The 17414-nt window shown below is 41.4% G+C and overlaps 2 protein-coding genes across 17 annotated transcripts in view; one reads left to right on the forward strand and one right to left on the reverse strand.

The window, feature by feature from the left end:
* The window catches only part of mpdz (multiple PDZ domain crumbs cell polarity complex component), a 53129-nt gene extending 39116 nt beyond the window's left edge, over positions 1-14013 (reverse strand). For 4 of the 14 annotated variants that reach the window (XM_084344846.1, XM_084344845.1, XM_084344844.1 and 1 more), the window contains exons 1-3: positions 7480-7720; positions 4127-4212; positions 2315-2481 (exon numbers count right to left, since the gene is read on the reverse strand). In XM_084344846.1, coding sequence (XP_084200972.1) covers positions 2315-2481; positions 4127-4142 — 183 coding nt within the window. In that variant the 5' untranslated portion in view covers positions 4143-4212; positions 7480-7720. Of the gene's footprint in view, positions 1-2314; positions 2482-4126; positions 4213-7479; positions 7724-13792 lie in introns of those variants that run through there. The other 10 variants (XM_084344842.1, XM_084344835.1, XM_084344836.1 and 7 more) reach the window with 6 other exon arrangements.
* The window catches only part of LOC311252061 (adhesion G protein-coupled receptor L3), a 221860-nt gene continuing 211322 nt past the window's right edge, over positions 6877-17414 (forward strand). The window contains exons 1-2 of one of the 3 annotated variants that reach the window (XM_084344861.1): positions 6877-7033; positions 16258-16318. The gene's annotated coding sequence lies outside the window, so the exon portion shown is untranslated. Of the gene's footprint in view, positions 7034-14064; positions 14136-16257; positions 16319-17414 lie in introns of those variants that run through there. The other 2 variants (XM_084344862.1, XM_084344863.1) reach the window with 2 other exon arrangements.

Here is a 17414-nt window from a genome sequence, read left to right on the forward strand (position 1 = left end):
CCATTGGACGGTACACATTAGTGCCGCACACAGCAAACAAAACCCTATGGGCTGGGCTAAGTTAGCGTAGCATGCTGCTAAGTTGCTGTCCTCATGCATGAGCTTTGTTAGCTGGGGCCTGGCTAAGAGGATTAAAGTTCCAGTCTGGTTCTTGCACATTTAAGAAATTGTTTCTGCCCCACTTCACACAGCGGCCTCTTTCTCATTGGAGAGCAGGGCCTTGTCGCCATAGCTACGTGGGCCCGCGCAAGGCCTAACTAGCAGAGCCAGAAGAAGGACAGTGTGTGTGTTTATGTGTCCGGCTTTTGTCTCACAACAAAACATCAAAACGCACCGTCTCTCCAAATTGGGTCTGCTTAAGGGGGGCAAACAAGTGCAGTTGGGTTTGGAAGCTCTATTAAAACATAACACAGACTTGTTGCAGTTTGTGAAATGCGTGTATTTACTATTGTTACAAGGTGGAATGGGTCCACTTTAAGATCCGAGAGGGACTTTACGATGAATGGCTGCCTGATAAATTTTGCTTAGTAAAACAAACGCACATGCGTCAGCACAGACACACACACACATAGGAATGTACCTCTTTTGAAATAAGCTAAATCGCCAGAACACAAAAATGCCAGCAGGGCTTTTATAATCTAAATTCCACAAGGGGTAAAAAAGCTCGAGCATCCCTGCCTCCCACTGCATAGCTCACATATTTTCGTCTCTATTTCTCAAATGCTTGCCCTGGCCCCTTTCCACTGCGACTTAAGAGCTCTTTTCCTTTCCACTCAGATGTTCAATTCTCAACGGAGGGAATCAGCTTGAAAAAGGGTTCCTGACTTAGACCAACTATCTCTGCTCATGTAGCCATATTATATCTGGCTCGTGTGAACCCTGACAGCAATTTGGCCATAGCAGCAACACTATTGGGGATGGGGATTGAGACAGGGGTGGGGGCGTGTGTCCTGACACGAGCCAAAAGCAGAATCTGTGAGGTCACCCAGGGAACTGTGGTGATAAAGGCAGTAGTGGAGAGAATGGATATGGAAAGTATTCTAACCTGACATACAGGTAATGCAGAAGTTTCAATTTAGCCTTCTTCTGCGTGATGTTGTGATTATAATGACAGAAAGACAACATTTTACAACAATACCTACATGCCCATATGTTCATCAAAGGCATTAGCGCTCGCTGCAGTTGTTTCGCTTGTCCATACCAGCTGTTAAGAGCTCCCTTCCTCATTTAACTCAACAGTCCTCTTTATGTGCAAAAATGCATTCTAATGTTCAGCCAAAGCCAATATGAGCCTTTAGCAGTATGAGTTAGTCTAATTAAGTGGGTATCTTCCCGGGGTCACAGTCTTTGTAGTGCGAAATTCCCCCAGTATGAACAGAAGGAATGATTACAGTAACCAATTCCTATTTCAGTGTAAATATGGGCATGCTGGTATCAGCGTAAGAAAAACTTGGGTCTGGGTGATGCCTGAAGGCTAGTTAAGGTCTCAACTAGGGCTGCAACCAATGATCATTTTCATTGTTGATTAATCTTTCAATGATTTTTCAGATTAAAGATGCAGTATGTAAGAATTAAGTTGAAAACGTTCAAAATTTAAATAAATTGGCAATAAAATACATTGTAGAAATACAATTTTGACTTATTGTATCTGTGCTGTGTTGCAGAGATATCTACTGAAGTTAGCATGCTAAGCACCTAGCCCTGCCCCATCCCGGTCCAAAGCTCCAATACTGGTGATGTAAACACCAACACTCCCCCGGTGCCCCGAGCTCCCAGTTCTGACTACTAGTTGCTAAGCTAACTGAGCTGTCTGCGCAAACTAGCTCAAGGCATCAGTTAGCGGTTACTCTGGTGATATGCTGCCCCTCAGATGTTTTGAGTCTGAGTCCGATAGGTGGCCAATTCTTACATATTGCATCATTAACTCATTAGTTTTTTGGTCTATGAAATGTCAAAAAATTGTGGAAAATGTTACTTACTTACTGTCATTAAGGAGGAAAGAAACCAGAACTACTCTATTACTTCTGCACTAAAACATAATATGAAGCAACCACTGTGCTGTTTATGCTCATACACAAATAATGCATGACTATAACCTTGTGATCTCTTCATGACCTCCCATGGTGCCCGAGCACTGTGCGAGCCCTTCATCACTCATTTGCATGAAGCACTGTAATTCTAAATTAACATGTTCATAGACTCACAGGCCCAATTAGACTACCAATAATGAGTGCTGCGTTGAGTACATGTAAATGAAAACAAACTCTTTCAATAATTGTTTAACAATGACTTAAAGTGGATACCGTGAGTTTACCTGGTCTCTGAGATGCTGGACAGACTTCTGCAAGGCCAGGATCTGGTGGAAGAGGGGGCTCTGGAGCACCGATTTGAGCAGGCTGAGCTTCTCCTCGGTGGGCACCTCCCCCCGCTCCTTCAGTTTGGCCTGGAGACGCTCGACCGCCTGCAAGGCACGCTGTGTATCTGCAAGCCGTCGCATATTTCATTGACAGCGCCGGCCAGAGGAGGAGGAGGAGAGGCGTGTGGGAGAGATAGAGGGTGGAGAGAGGTGATGAGGACAGAGGCTTTATCAGCGCATGGGGAGATATAGTGAGACTGGGAGGGGTGTTCTGATGTGGCCCCATTTAAGCAATGAAATATGCCTTTTAAAAACATATAATATTCTATAGCCAGTTGGCTATTGACTGTTAGTTGGCTTTAACTTCCTCCATATGTTCAACAGTGACGTGTAAATAAAGCACTGGGGAAGGATGGAGAGGGCCACATATCTAAACCTGTAGGCTTAGTGAAAGCTGACTGGTGCTCAACAGACCTTACTATATCGAAATCACGTAGAATCAGCTTTTGCACCCACAGAAAAAAAACTCAATTTTCAACATGCCGTTTGAATGCGGAATAGCAATGTTTCCTTTTCTGCCTTTAGGGTCAATGGTGGGTTGCACAGGAGCATAGAACGGGGTATCAGGAGGAAAAGATAAAGGAAGACGGCCTTCCACAGTTTGCTTGCTGGACCCTGCATAAGCCCTACAATCGAGCAGCTCCAGAGTGGCTTGTTAGTGAGGATGGGCCAGCCCAACGTCATCTGGACAAAAATGAAGCAATTTCCGAGGCTCACCAACTGTGACTAACACCTAATAGGGCGTGCACAAGGTCCAAAGCACTTTTTTGCGCTTAGATGCTTTGTTGTTTGAACAAAGGTTGTAAACAAGCCAATAACGCTGGAGCCTCGGTGGATTTTTTTTTTTCCTGTTCGCCACTCGTCCTACGCAGGTAAGTGTATCATTTTCAGTGCCCTCGCCTCAGTGTGCATAATGAGGAGTCCCGCCAGAGTGGTACGTGTATGTGCGTCTGTCTGTTGGCGTTTGTGTGTGTTGCTTGGGCAGACGATTAAAATAGTCAAAAGTGCAGCACTAGTTTGATTCCATTGAGAATGAATCACATTTGATGTCGAAGTCTGTACTTTCAAATTCAATGAGGTAAAATTGGAATTATTTAAGCCTCACTTCTCATTGGCACAGGCATGTTACGGTTGACAGTACATAAGTACACAGTCAACATGCCAGTCTTGAGAGTGACCACAGATTGCGGCCTTAAAGAAAGAAGCAGGCAGCCCCAATTTGGCTACATGCTTGACAGTTGGACAAATAAATCTCTATGGGGACAAACAAACAATCAAGTATATGGCAACATTATCAGATATGGCAACATTGGCAGTCCGCGAGCCTTGAACTAAATCCAGGGCCTCTTACACTGGTTGAGAGAAACTCACAGTGGGAGCCAAATACGGATGCAGTGCCAGCAAAGACGGTCACCCGACTGACTAGACCAAACCCCTTTGCAAAAAATGCTCATTTTAGAAATGATCAAAAAAATAAAAACAGGCAATATTTCTTGTTTTGTCTTATTTATTATGGTAGTATTGAATCGTAATTAAACCGACTATTTGATATCGCAGCCACTAAAGCTTGGCCGGTTAAATTAGTGACAGAGGAAGGACAGAAAAGAACAATTGATTGATACAGTGGATACAAAGCCACACAACACAAAGACAACAGAATGGTTCAATCACTTGCATCTGGTTGCCATAAAATAATAAAAGATTACTTACCCATTGTTTCTATCATTTTAACAACTCCAGGTGAATCTGATTTCTCCCCATTAACAGCTATTCCAAACTCTTCCCTTTTTCAAGGCCTGCAGAGAACAACATCACGTGTTATGTCTTTCACTTGACAAACAGAGGACTGAATATCAGGGCACACATATTTTTTAAACTTCCACAATCTATGCAAACAGAAAGTAAGAGCTGGAAAGGCTCTTTCTCCGCTCTCTTTTTCAAAAGGTCAACATGAAAGGGAAAATGGATTTATTTCCCTTCAGTTGGGGGGCCATATTTATCTCTTAAGAATGCTTCACCATAACATCAGAGAGTAACCATTGTGCTGAAGAACTGCAGGCTCTTTACTCAGTCCCTAGTGCAATTGTGCAATGTGTCAGTTTGAGCACACATATACTGGAAGTAGTTAGGGCCCTTATATTTGACTTATGTTTTTAATGATGGATTAACACCTGGTGATTCACATGTCTGGGACTCAAGCTGGGGGGGGGGGGGGGGGGGGGGGGGGAATTATTGACTTTGATACAGCAAAGTCAATAATCAGAAATCTAAAAGCCAATTCTTGACACAGAATTCTGGCTTGTAAGACTGGGCTATGTCTGTCCTTAGGGCTGAAAAAATTGGATGGTGAAACATAAGGGAAGTAAACATGTGAGTCCTGTTTACTGAGTTTTGGTGAAGATGGCTGAGCAAAGATAATTTAATGCGTCTCAGCCCAGAATAGACCCCCCTTTAACATTTGGTGCAGACCCAGATAAAGAGACGTATCCAAGAATTTTTTCTCACTTTCTTTAACATTGTTTTCGACAAGTTTTTTTAGGGCACAATGCGTCACTCTTGATAAAAAACATCTGGTATAACAAGGTGGCTGGTATCTATCAGTGAGAACAATTTGATGCAGATAGTAGTAGAAATCCAGATTTAGCAGATTTAAATATGTGTTATTTGGATTAGGCTTGATTGACTTAAAGGGGACTGTTGGGCCTTGCCGCAGGTATGCACTCTACTGAGTGCCAGTCTAGTTTCAATAATGAATCATCACAAATGCGCTGTTTTAGTAAATAATGACACAGTGACAGAAAACAAAATATCTGGACGAATCAAACATTTTGATGCATCAAAACGCATTGATGATTGTTTTATTATTAAACCATAGCCTCTGAATTAGAACCAAATCGTAAGGTGTCTAGAGATTCTCACCCTTCCTGGGACTCCACTACACTTTGGCAGCATGGCAGCCAGCATTAAATATGATTATCCATTTTACTACAATGAGATAAATATAGCCACATTTCTTCATGAAACAACATTCTGATGATGACTAATAATCACATTCAGTCTTAGCAGTCATTCTGAAACTGGCAACACCCTGCTTACATTAGAACAGATATTTTTATCATGTATTTATCCACCAGTTATTTTCTTGGTAGTTTTAATTAATGACTTTTGTCTATAAATGTCAAACAAATAGTTTAAAAAATGCCTGAAATTTCCCACAGCCAAAGGTTATCTCTTGCGAAAGCATTTGCTGTTGGACAAACCAACCAATACCCAAAGATAGTCAGTCTATTATTATATATAGTAAAGCAAATCCTCTCGTTTGAGAAGCTTGAACTGAGACGATTGATCAGTAATCAAAATAGTTTCTTTTTTGTGCATAGATTTTTCTCAGTTTACATGGGCTCCTCCGCTAAAAAGGATGTACTGAAATTCCTCATTCTTTCATGACCTACTGTAAAGCTAAATACATCCTTTTATAAAATCTTTCACAATCAACATCTTGCCATCCAAGCAGCCTGTGACAAACATGTGATACATGTTTGTCACAGGCTGCTTGAACCACAAAAAACAAACTATTTGGGGGGGAAACAATCCTACTGTGTAAACACAGCCAGTGAACGCCTTGACATGTCTCTATTTAAAAACCTGATGGCAACTTGTGAACATATGGTTACGTCTCGTATATTTGACTAATGCGGTTGATTAATGGCGTGATGGCTGTCAGCTCCCATCTCAGGAACGTCATACTTGACTTTAGAAGTGGCTTTGTTACGAGCATGACACGACTCAGGGAGACATTACACGATTAAAGGAGATTGGTGGGATAATTAAAAGCCCTATATAGGCTCTTAGAATAGCTACAGTGCATGTGAGGGAGGATCACCACAGCACTGGTTTGTTTACGTTCATTTAATTTGCTTCCTCCACTATGTGTTTTACAACTTTCTAATAAGCTTTCTAATACAGTATGTGGCTGTTGTGCTTTTTATTTTTTTCATCTTATACTTGAAAATGATTCTTTTTAATTAAACTTACTTTTGAGTAGGTCTGACTGTCTGTGGCCTACTAATGAACAACTGCAGGAAAAGATATGAGCTCTGCATAAATCTACTTAGGCTTGTGGAGCTCCTTTACATGTATGACCACCTAAACGATTCAAACAATTGTATACTTTTCAGATTTAATAAATATAGAGTTAAATAATATTCCAATACAGTAGACAGTTAGTTTGCCTTGTTTTCTTATGATATCACTGTATTGTGGCTATAGTGACATATAGGTGCTGCTTTCAGGGACTCCCAAATGTATTGGAGATATGTAGACCCTACTTTTACTCACAGTGTTGCACATATCTAGTGGATTGTAATGATTCATTGAAGGCCCGAGGAACTCATTAGCTACAGTTACACTTCAACCCATACCGTGGGAGCTTTAAAGCTGCCATTTGCCTTCGAAATTAATTAAAAATCAGGGATTTTTCCGTGACCACAATTAGCTAATAACGACAGGTTGTCATTTTGCCGTGCAGTTGAAAATAGGAGCAAAATGTCGGTCAGGCAGCCCACGTCTCCGTTTGATATCAATTTGCGTATCTTAATAAAGCGTTGCCTAAAACAGGTAAGTGTGAATTGTTGGTAATAATGTCATGGTTTGCTTGTATTTTGAATATAGTAGTCGTCAAGGCACTTGGGACAATCCGCTTTTCTCAACTCCTCCTCCTCCTTCCCCATCTCATCCATGGAGCAGGAAAGCAACAGGCTTCCGACAAGGAGGCGGTGAAGAAGTTAGCTTGAGACGCTTGTTTTGAGCAAAAACAGTACAGGCTATTTACAGCACACATAAAACACTTTAAACTTTAAAAAAAGAAGAGGCGCTAAAGGCCATTTAAATCCCGTCTTTCTCGCTTAGTGACCCACCGCGACAACAGGCGTCTCATTAAGCGATAACGTAGCGAACAAAGGCGACTCTTCCCCCTAAAAACCAAAGCTGAAGTTAAAAGCACGTCTCTAAATGCGCGCTAACGCTTTTCCTCGAGTGTAACTTGTCAGAAAAATGCCACTTACATGAGTGAGGAGCCCTTTACGTCCCCGGCGGCCAGTATCCGAGCCTATCCTGTGTTGTCCTGCGGCTAACGGCGCACTGACTGGGGCTTAAAGATGGGGCGTAGCGTAACCCGATCCTCTGTGGACATTTTCAGCGACAGCGGCGCCGAGAGTCGAGCCGGGGCTGAAGCGCCGCTTGCTGGTTGCCCTCACGCCAAGGCCTGACATGTCAGGCCAGGCTCCCTGAGATGAAGTGCTGACACTCGACAGTGTGTTATTTCAGTGCCAAGAGCAGAGGTCCACGTTAAACATTGAGGGGGGAGAATATGAATGGTTCCTGTCCCAGTGTGTAAGTCTTGGAGCTGCAGGTGCCCCCTTGTAAAAAGTGGATTAACTGTGCTGCACCCATGTCAGCACCTGTGATGGGACATTTGGGCCTACTCAAATACTGTAATCAAGGACAAACTTGAGGTATTTTTACTTGAGCAAAATATTGTACCTTTTACTTATTACATTTATATTAAACTTTTGTTACTGGACTTTATTTAATATCAGATACTTTGGGACTTTTACTCATGCAGCCTACTATTCACATGGGCGACTCTCACTTCTACCAAAGTAATATTTTAACATGATTTCTTTACTTTTTTTTAATGCCTTTTACAATGTCATCATTCCCCCTTTAGTACAGACTCATCATAAATCTCAGCATCTTTACCTTTCTAACTCATGTGTCCCTGGGTCCTTATTTTTTAAAGGCCCAGTTTAAGCATTAGCAGGATATCGCAGAAATGAAGAAATAAAATGAAATACATATTTTTTACCTATCAGCAAGGCTGACGGTTCACCAATCGGGCAACAGCCCCATGGCCTCATAGCCCATGCTGGGGCCAGTGGTGAACTCTTAGCTGCAGGGGTGAGAGAAACGTAAAGGGCACCGGCTGCATGCAGTCGGGCATCAGGAGAAAGTCCTGATGCATTCATGGTGGAACAGTAACAAACCTTTTTGAGCATCCTTGAGGGCCCATTTTTCCTCTTTGTAAATTGTTTGTTTTTTCTCAAATTGAGAAGCAAAATAAATCTTCAACACCAAAACTGTCAAACAACTGCAGTGAAGGCAAAAACTGTATTCTAGATAGAGCTATGTTTATATCTTGATCAGCATTACAGCAGTTTATATCAACGTTTAATATGAATATTATATGTAATTCATAATAATTTGTGTCCGTTTTATCATAAACTCAGGCTTCACATCCTTTTTCTGTGAATAGATTAACTGCACCTTCTCAGGCTTCTGCACCTCTCTCTGTCTTTCAAGTGCTGCCATGTCCTCTACCTGCATGGACATAGTAGTGTCACGCGTCACCTTACAATCAGGACTCACAGACATTTTCACAGCTTGAATTCTGGTAACACCCCCTGATGTGTGTGCTATCAAAAATAAGTGGAAGATTTCTCAAGAATTTCCACAGAAGTTTTATTTCTTGAGCTGAAGAAACTTGAGTATCTCCCAAACCCTCCATGTTTCAGACTCAGAGGCACAGAGAATGAGAAATTCCCAAACTCCACATACTTAAAAAAGAATATAAAAGTTTGAAAAAAGTGCATGTACAAATCCAACAGGAGAGAACACTGTGTTCCTGAGGAGAAGTCTAATCAGGCAGGTGGAAACACCTGCGCAGGAGGACCAGGAAGTGTTCAATATTGATTTTATTGAACCGTATAAAGTAAAGGCTTTTTCAGGTGCTGAATATTTTGGTCTTGGACGTCTCTGTGGGGGAGATTGTAAGATTTATGCATATTAAAAATCCCCAAAATATAATGTCACATAATTTGCATAACATCCGATACAAACCATCAGTCAGAATTCCAGTTGCTTTCCTGACAACGTGATGTTTCATGTCGTGCAAACGAGGAATAAAAACGTACACGTTAGCATGCTAGCGTTAACGTTCAGCTCAGAAACACTGCTGAGGCTAGTATAAACCTGACAGAGTGCAGCTTAGACTGAAAAGAACAGGGTTGCCAACTTTTATCATCCAGGTGCAGTGAGATTTGTTTAATTGAGCTGCATTGGCCCTTTAAAGGCTGAGCTTGACAAGTCAAAATGATATAAGTCACTGCAGCGTGCAGTCCCTAAACACAATAATACATCCCCACAGATATCCTGACGAGGGCAGACAAGCTAATAAATACAGTTATTAAAATCAAACTTATTAAATAATGTCCCAAAAGCCATTACATTTATGGTTCAAACAATTTAATTACATTATTGATAAGTTATTACATTAAAGTCAAATTCTGTTATTGGCACTTATTAGATTAACGGTAGTTCTTACAGGCTGCTACACACCGAATTACGACTTGGGCAGAAAATGTGTGTAAGTAGATATTTATAAAACCTTACTTTGACCTTTAGCTTTATGAGCAATATAATAGGAATTAGCAATTAAAGGTGTGGGGAATTAGCAGAGAAGGCAGGCAGGTTCTGTCAATCCCAGTTGATATAGATTTATAGATCACAGGCGCGTGAGCTACAAATGGGATTCTCAGACCTTGATCAAGCAAGCTTTTCAATGCTCAGCATCTTTTTTATCAAATGCATGTAAGTGCAGAATAATAACACTGCAGTCATTCTTTGTAGACATATTGAATTCCTTGTAGAACAAAAGAAGTGAGAATCCAGACCTAAATTCTTAATGAAGGCCTACTACTAACATTGCTGCAGGGGATCCATTCTTGGCAGAACGGACACAAACTCGTGCTATGATTCAGCCCTCATCAGTGTCTGATTATGCCTCTTGTGTTTTTGCTACTATAAACAATTTTCAGGGACATCGGTCAGGCGAGAACAGTACGGCTCATTTCAGCTAATAAGGCATGATGCACATTTAGCTTATCTGTCTGTCGTACACTCTGTCCGAGTAGGATATTATTAATACACCCGCATACTGAATGTTTTTGACTTATAAGCACACAAGAGAAAATATTTGGAGTGATCTTGATTATGAGGGAAAAGATAAAGTAGGCCCAGGAAGCACCTTGGAAAAGGACACAGCTTGCTGATAAAACCTGAATTCTCTGTCTGTGTCCTGTTTATGGGATTACGCTCTCCATTTCAGGCAGTGATGCACCATGCTTATCAAATTTGATATGAGCAGTTACTCGAAATGAAATGTATCAAAATGCCCGCCGGGATAGAAGCTGTTGCCTGTTAACTCATGACTCAGATCGACCGGCACCAAAATAGCAACACTCTGATTATATTTGCATTGTTCCCTTTCATTGTAAAGGAAAGAGAAGGGACTGGCCAGGTGTCTGCCCTTTAACCTCCAAACTGCAAACTTTAAAACTTTTTAGTTTCCGTGGGTCGAGTCTCAGACGGAGAGCAGGAATAGGCAGCAGGGTCACTCTGTAAGAAGTCATTTTCAACAAGGAGGGGAGAGGGATCCGAGCTGCTTTCAGAGAGCTGATACAGACTAAATCCCTCCACCGTTTATATCTTTACTTCTAGCTCCCTCTTATCCAGCCAATAACTCCCATCTCACTTTGACAATAAGCCACTTTTCTGTGGGAGGTCTGACTCAGCCAAACACTGGAAAAGACAAGAGACTGAAGCAAGACAGAAATGAAGGAATGAAAAACATCTCAGATTCAGCATTTTGTATTTTTATACCTGCCTATCACCGGCCCTCAGCGGCAGTTGTCGTTTGAGACCGTGATATGTGGTTGTTGGGTCCCAATGTTCAGTGTTTTTTTTCCCACCCCTTGAATTTCCTCTCTTTTAGGGCAACGTTTCTTTGTTCGTTTCATAAAAATTCATACAATTTCTAAATAGAACAACTCAAATTTAAACCCAGGATTTTAATATTTACAATATTAATGAGGTAACAATAAAAAAAATATTTATTTTTACCATAATTGAGTAAACAAGCTGTTCTCAGAGGAAAATGAGGTCCCCAGAACACTGCCTGAAGCTAGAAAGGTGGCAGGGGCTGCCACTTATAAACAAATTAAAACAGTATGAAACTGTGTTGTCCCTCAGTCTTCCCCTGAACTACATATTGCAGCTTTAAACTAATTAATGATGGCCAGTGTGAGATGGTCTCCATGACTACAGGTGCATCTAATAACATTAACGAAGGCGCAGCATGCTGATTGATACCGTTTGAACCACTTGTTGTTTGACCCGCTGTGTGACCGGTCTGTCGATAGATGACATACAGGACTTGGTGCCAGTCATGTTCACATGGCTGACGCTGCCTGATTGCAGTTTAGCGTGGGGATTAATGGTGGAGGTGGTCATTCAAGGTCACAACAATTTGGCAGTAAAATGTCAACCTATAAACCTGCAGTCAAAATGACATCACTGAGCGGAGACCACACATTTTCTTTGAAGGAACCTCTCGGGTGTCATCCTTTATTAGATACTAGCTTAGCTAGGTGTTTGAAGTCATAGGAGATACCCTGAAGGAATCGCAAATCCAATGACTGAGCCGTATTGGCAGACTGAGAGCTGGCATTGTCTGCCTGTCTTGATTTATTGCCAATAAATCCATCAACATTCAGAAAAGCCTTTGAAAGTCTAACATTCCCATATGATGAAGGGGTCCGGGGAAAGAATCAGACATAATGACTGTCATTTTCATACCACGGGGATAGATAGAGCTGATTAAATGATAGAATTTGCAAAGTAGTTTCCTGTCTACAGGTCTGATCTGAATGTGCCGGGTCAGTGGCACTAAATGGCCTTGAACAAGAAAGAACAACTACAGGTTTAGCAGAGTTTAGTTTAAGAGTTTAAAAACTGGAAGGCAATCCGGATGGTGGTCCTTTCGGGAATTCTTGCTTTGTGATAGTAAGTCGTCAGGGTCAGAGGGTTGAAAATTGAAAGTTTGGCCTCATGATGTTGTAGAGCAGAGGTCACACAGGTCACAGCTAATCAATAGGTCTGTTCCTGTTGGGAGTGTGCAGATGAAGCTGAATGCCAATTTAGCAGCGACTTTTGGGATTTGAAGGCCGTGAGCGGCTTTGTCAGCCACGAGAAAAAGTTTGATGGAGGGGTTCGGTTCCAAGGCGAGGGCATTAGTTTGGTTAAAATAAATCTTTGGAGCGCGAATGTGCACACTGAATGTCACGCCAATTCAGGCATAAAACCAAAATCAATAGCACACATTCAGCGATAACAACTGAACTGTAACCTTCAGTTTTTCTGGCTTTTAGGCCGGATCCTTGACTGGAGTACGAACGCTGGGTTTGCTCAACAAAAGTCCTCTAAAAGGCTTCTTGAAAATATTCTGGCGCTAATGCAACAAGAGTATTCTCTTTTCCTTTTAAAACCAAGAGCGGTTCCCTCTTCAGAGTCACACATTAACACAGAAAGCTATACAATTTGAGCAGTGAAAACAATGAGCAAAAAATAACATTTCAGACCTTCACCTTGATAGATATAAAGTGTGGTGCGATTAAATGTGATTAGGATCAATTGCAGTCAGTGTGTGAGAGTTGGCAGCTGTGCTATTACTTGCTGCTGGAGGTCGCTGATTGCTAACCTGGCGTGATAGGTTAGTTTGGACAATTTATTGCCTCCATCTTCTTTTCAAGTGTCTGTAACATTACGCTTCCAGGATATTACAACTGGCATCATTCAAAAAAGCTTTTAGGGCTGTTATCTGACCCATACCTCCACAGTATCCGACTTCAGTATATCTGACAGCTGAAATTAAGGCCCCTATAGTAAATATTCAATGCTCTGAATGTCCCATTAAGACAGGATGTATCCTGAGTCCCAACAGGTGAGGTGAGGCACAAAACCTAATGAATGAATGAATGAATGGATGGATGAATGAAATGTCCACTTATTCTTTAAGTGCAGGCATTGGTTGGTGCTGAGGAGGAAAACGGTCATTTTACATTATACAGCACCACTTTGTGCCTCTCATCTAATCACTGGCTATATACATTGACTGCACTGATGCTTGCATTTGAGTCACAGAGTTTCTCTCAAAGAGGAATTGCGAGCCAGTCAGTGCACTTACTGCCGTTTTAAAGACATATTCTGGTTCCTCAAAGTCTCTCGTATCAAGCTGCAAAAAATTATATTCAGTGAGCTGCAACATAGACGGATTATCGTGACCACGGGCCCTGGACACAAACTCGCCACGGGGCCCCTGCCTACACACGCAAACATGGAGTAACACGCCTTAAAACACACCTTAATTGAAATATAACCACCTAAAACAAATCGTGAAAGTAATAAAGGCAACATGAATGAACACCAGTAAAGAGCCACAGCTAAGACCACACAAAACCACAGTGAAACCACAATACTCACCTAAACCACCGGCTTTTTCCCGACAAACTGTAAAGGCGTCTTGCGTCATTTTTGTCCGAAGTTCATTTTTTATCCTGGCCATTTGAGAAAATGACCGTTCTCCCTCGCACACCAGGAGTCTTCTTTATCATCATCCCTCTGCTGTACGGCACATCTCATCCTCCGCTGGCGATGTGAGAGGACTTCGCTCAGGCTGACCTGGCTCGGCCGCCCGGCTGCTGCCCGCCGTGGTGCTGCTAGCATTGTCCGCTACGGCGTCCGTAGGAGGCCGCGCCGCTCCACCACCACCAAACGCCTCCGGTGAACTTGCGCTAGCAGCGTTAGCATCCTGCAGGTCGTCCCGGTGAGTTGTAGTACTGGCACCGCTGCTATGAGTACCATCATCTTGCCTCACTTTTCTGGTGAAAAATGTTGAGATGGAAGGAATTTGCTGCACCAAAGCTGCATCTTTGGCGTCTTTTTCTGTCCCTTGTTTTCGGTTAGCTGATCCACTGAGCGCCCGCTTCTCCACTTTGAAAACGCACTGTACGTTTGACCCCCGGCGTACGTAGTACGTCATTGTGTCATCACGCATTACTGATTTAATCTTATAATTTCTAAAACATTCAAATGATTTTATTATCATTATACTACATTTTCAAAACCACATTCATTCCAATATTTTTTTTAAATTGTACCAAAAAAATAAAAAAAAGAACAACTCTGAAGGCCAAGGGCTCCTATTGGCTCTGGGGCACATGCCCGCTTTGCCCATGCAGTAATCCGTCTATGAGCTGCAAGATAGATCCAAAAAGGTGCGCGGACAGTTTTCCAAATCCCAGTTCTTGTTCTCAGAAGATGGTAGCTTTAAGTGTTATCTCCACCTTATTAAGTAAATTCAAGAGTTATCTTTTCAGGTTCATTTGTCTATTCTAATATATCTTAAGATTGGTGAATTACTTAAATAACATTTTTAAATTGTTCTTGTACAAAGCGAGCAGGGTGACATCACTTCCTGCTGCCATCTTTCTTTGGTTAATGGCAAAGAAAAGCAAAGATATCACTTGGAGAAAGTTAAAAAGACAAGCACACAGCCATGCTAGCAGCCCTGTGAGCCTGTAGGCTCTATATTTGCACGTTAGCAAACAAAGTGTTCATTGGGAATGTCATTTGTTTTGCAATGCATTTGGTCATAAATTAAAGTGTTGGACAAATGTACATTTTAAAACTAATTGCAGGGGGACATGAAAGTGTAACGGTGCTACTTTAGCTGTCCTTGCTAAGTTGCTAACTTTGTACTTAGCTTTGTGTTCCACATGGCTAACAGGATGCACATGTGCAGTAACATTGTTTGTTTTGTTTTGATGCTCTTTACAATGTTAGGCATTAATACAATTTCCCTTCTTCCTCTTTCTCAGCCAGTAATTAAACTTTTTAAAGGATGCATTCAATGCCTTACTTTTGCACATTTGTAGAAATAAATGTTCATTTGTTTGTCTTTATAATTATGCTTTTGTCATTCTGAACTGACAGGATGACAACACAGCGTATCCAAGAAAGAGAAAGTTGTTTTTTCTGGTAATTATTCAGAACGCTCGCGGCTACAGGCATTTGGATATTTCCCAGACAATTTTAGACAAGCTTACAATAATGTAATGTGACTGTGACTCTCCTTGTCAACATTTTCACAGCGGACTTTAAAGTAAGGAAAAGTTGCGGACGCCTGTCGTGATGATAAATAATGTAGTGTTGTTTGTGGGACTGCCTTTTTAATTGCTGATGAAGTGACTGCCACACTGTATGTGTGACAGGGTGGAAAAAAGTGCTGCGAAGAATCTCTGCAAAAGCTGACTGATGTTTCGTGTAGTGATACACATGACCACCTGCATACTGGTGGGCGATGAGCATTTCTAGACAGGCAGTTGAATTTAGAACTGATAGAGACACACTAAATGATTGCTAACACGCACCACGGTCCTTTATGCATCCTTGTTTTTTGCTGAGATGGTCAGAAAGTTGAAGAAAGAGACATGAATACAATTACAGCCTTTTTGTTGTGGTTCATGGTTTGGTTAACTCAATCTTAAAACATAAAGCACCACGTACATAGGCCTAAGTTTATAAAGACGGACACAAGTTATTTGTCAACTGCATTTCTGACATATTTCATTCATGTGCAGCTTTCTGAACCATATTAGCCAAGGTTCTTTCTAAATTTACAGCACCGAGTTAATATAATTAGCTGTTGTTTCAGTTTCTACCATGGCAATTTTTGTTAAGCTAGCTAAAACCAGCTAGTTAGCATTCTGGACAACTCAGCGTAGACACCGCATTAGCATATTTTCAGCTTATAAAGCTGTAACGGCAAAGCTGTTAGCAAACAGTTGGTTAATTAGGATACACGTCCAGCAGAGATAAAGTAATATAAGCATTTCAAATTATGTGTCTTGCTGCCTTAATGTGTCCAATATTCATTCTTCTTTTAGGTTTGTTTTGGTCTCCAGCTCCAGAGGGAAATATCTGGCTGTTCAACCCACGAATACTCCCGTAAGTTCACCAGGTTGTTGCTAACGTTGTCTGTGGCGTCTGCTAGTCAACTGCAGGTAGCTTGTGTTTATAACAGAATGTTTAGCTTGCACAGAAAATTGCCCTTGAATTCAAATTCAACCGCAGAACACAGGAGATGTTTATCTTCGTTCAGCGGCTAATAAAATCAAAGCTAGTGCTAAGGTATAGTTGGAGGAATAGTTGGGCATTTTGGAAACAACCTTTTTGGTTTTCTTTCAAAGTGTAAGCATATAAAACATTTATAACAATAAGCCTAGGCTAAGTCTAGCCCATGAAGGCAGGGGAAACAGCTAGCCTAGCTCTAGCTGTTTCTCTCTAGCTCTATGCTAAATTAAGCTAATAGACACTTTTCACGGCAGACATTTTGACTGGCTAAAACAGGTGAAATTTCAAGCTTTAATGATGGCTGCATTCCACTTCGGTAATCCAGTCTACCATTGAGAACTGTGAAACAGTAGAGGTAGAAGTATGACGTGTACATCACTTTTGTGTCTGTTTGAATTTAAATAACACAAACAGAAGTAGTATTGTTTTAAAAAATCAATGTAATTTTTCAAAATGAACGTTTTAACAAGTGTGCAAAAAAAAAAAAAACTCAAGTAGCAGTAACTGTTCTGAAACTCTGCCCTGTGGGTTGAGGAAGACTCTTTTTAGCACAAAGCTCCAGTCTTTTCCTTTTGTGGTATCTCTCTATATGTGCTGCAGTGTTGTTTTTTTCTGCTGCATTGACTTTTCAGTCATGTGGAGGTTTAAACACAGCAAAGGTCAAATCCAAATCTCCAGGAATACACAGATACACTGTGGGTGTATATTCCACTATTATTAGCGCTCATATTGTTGCCATTTTTGACACATATCCAACACAGACACTCACATCTTCATCCTTACTTTCTTGTTTTCCTCACACAACCTTTGCCTACATGACAGTAGTTGTGTGCATCCAGCCCAGATGCTCCCACACACTCTCACTGCAGACATACAGACGCGCTCCCGCTCGTCCAACGGAGGAGAGAGGGAGTCATCGATCCGGCTTTTAATTTCAGCGCATTGAATTATACGCCCATTTTTTAGAGTT

Source organism: Pagrus pagrus, assembly GCF_965226575.1.
Source record: "Pagrus pagrus genome assembly, chromosome: 22".
In the NCBI taxonomy this organism is placed as follows: Eukaryota; Metazoa; Chordata; class Actinopteri; order Spariformes; family Sparidae; genus Pagrus; species Pagrus pagrus.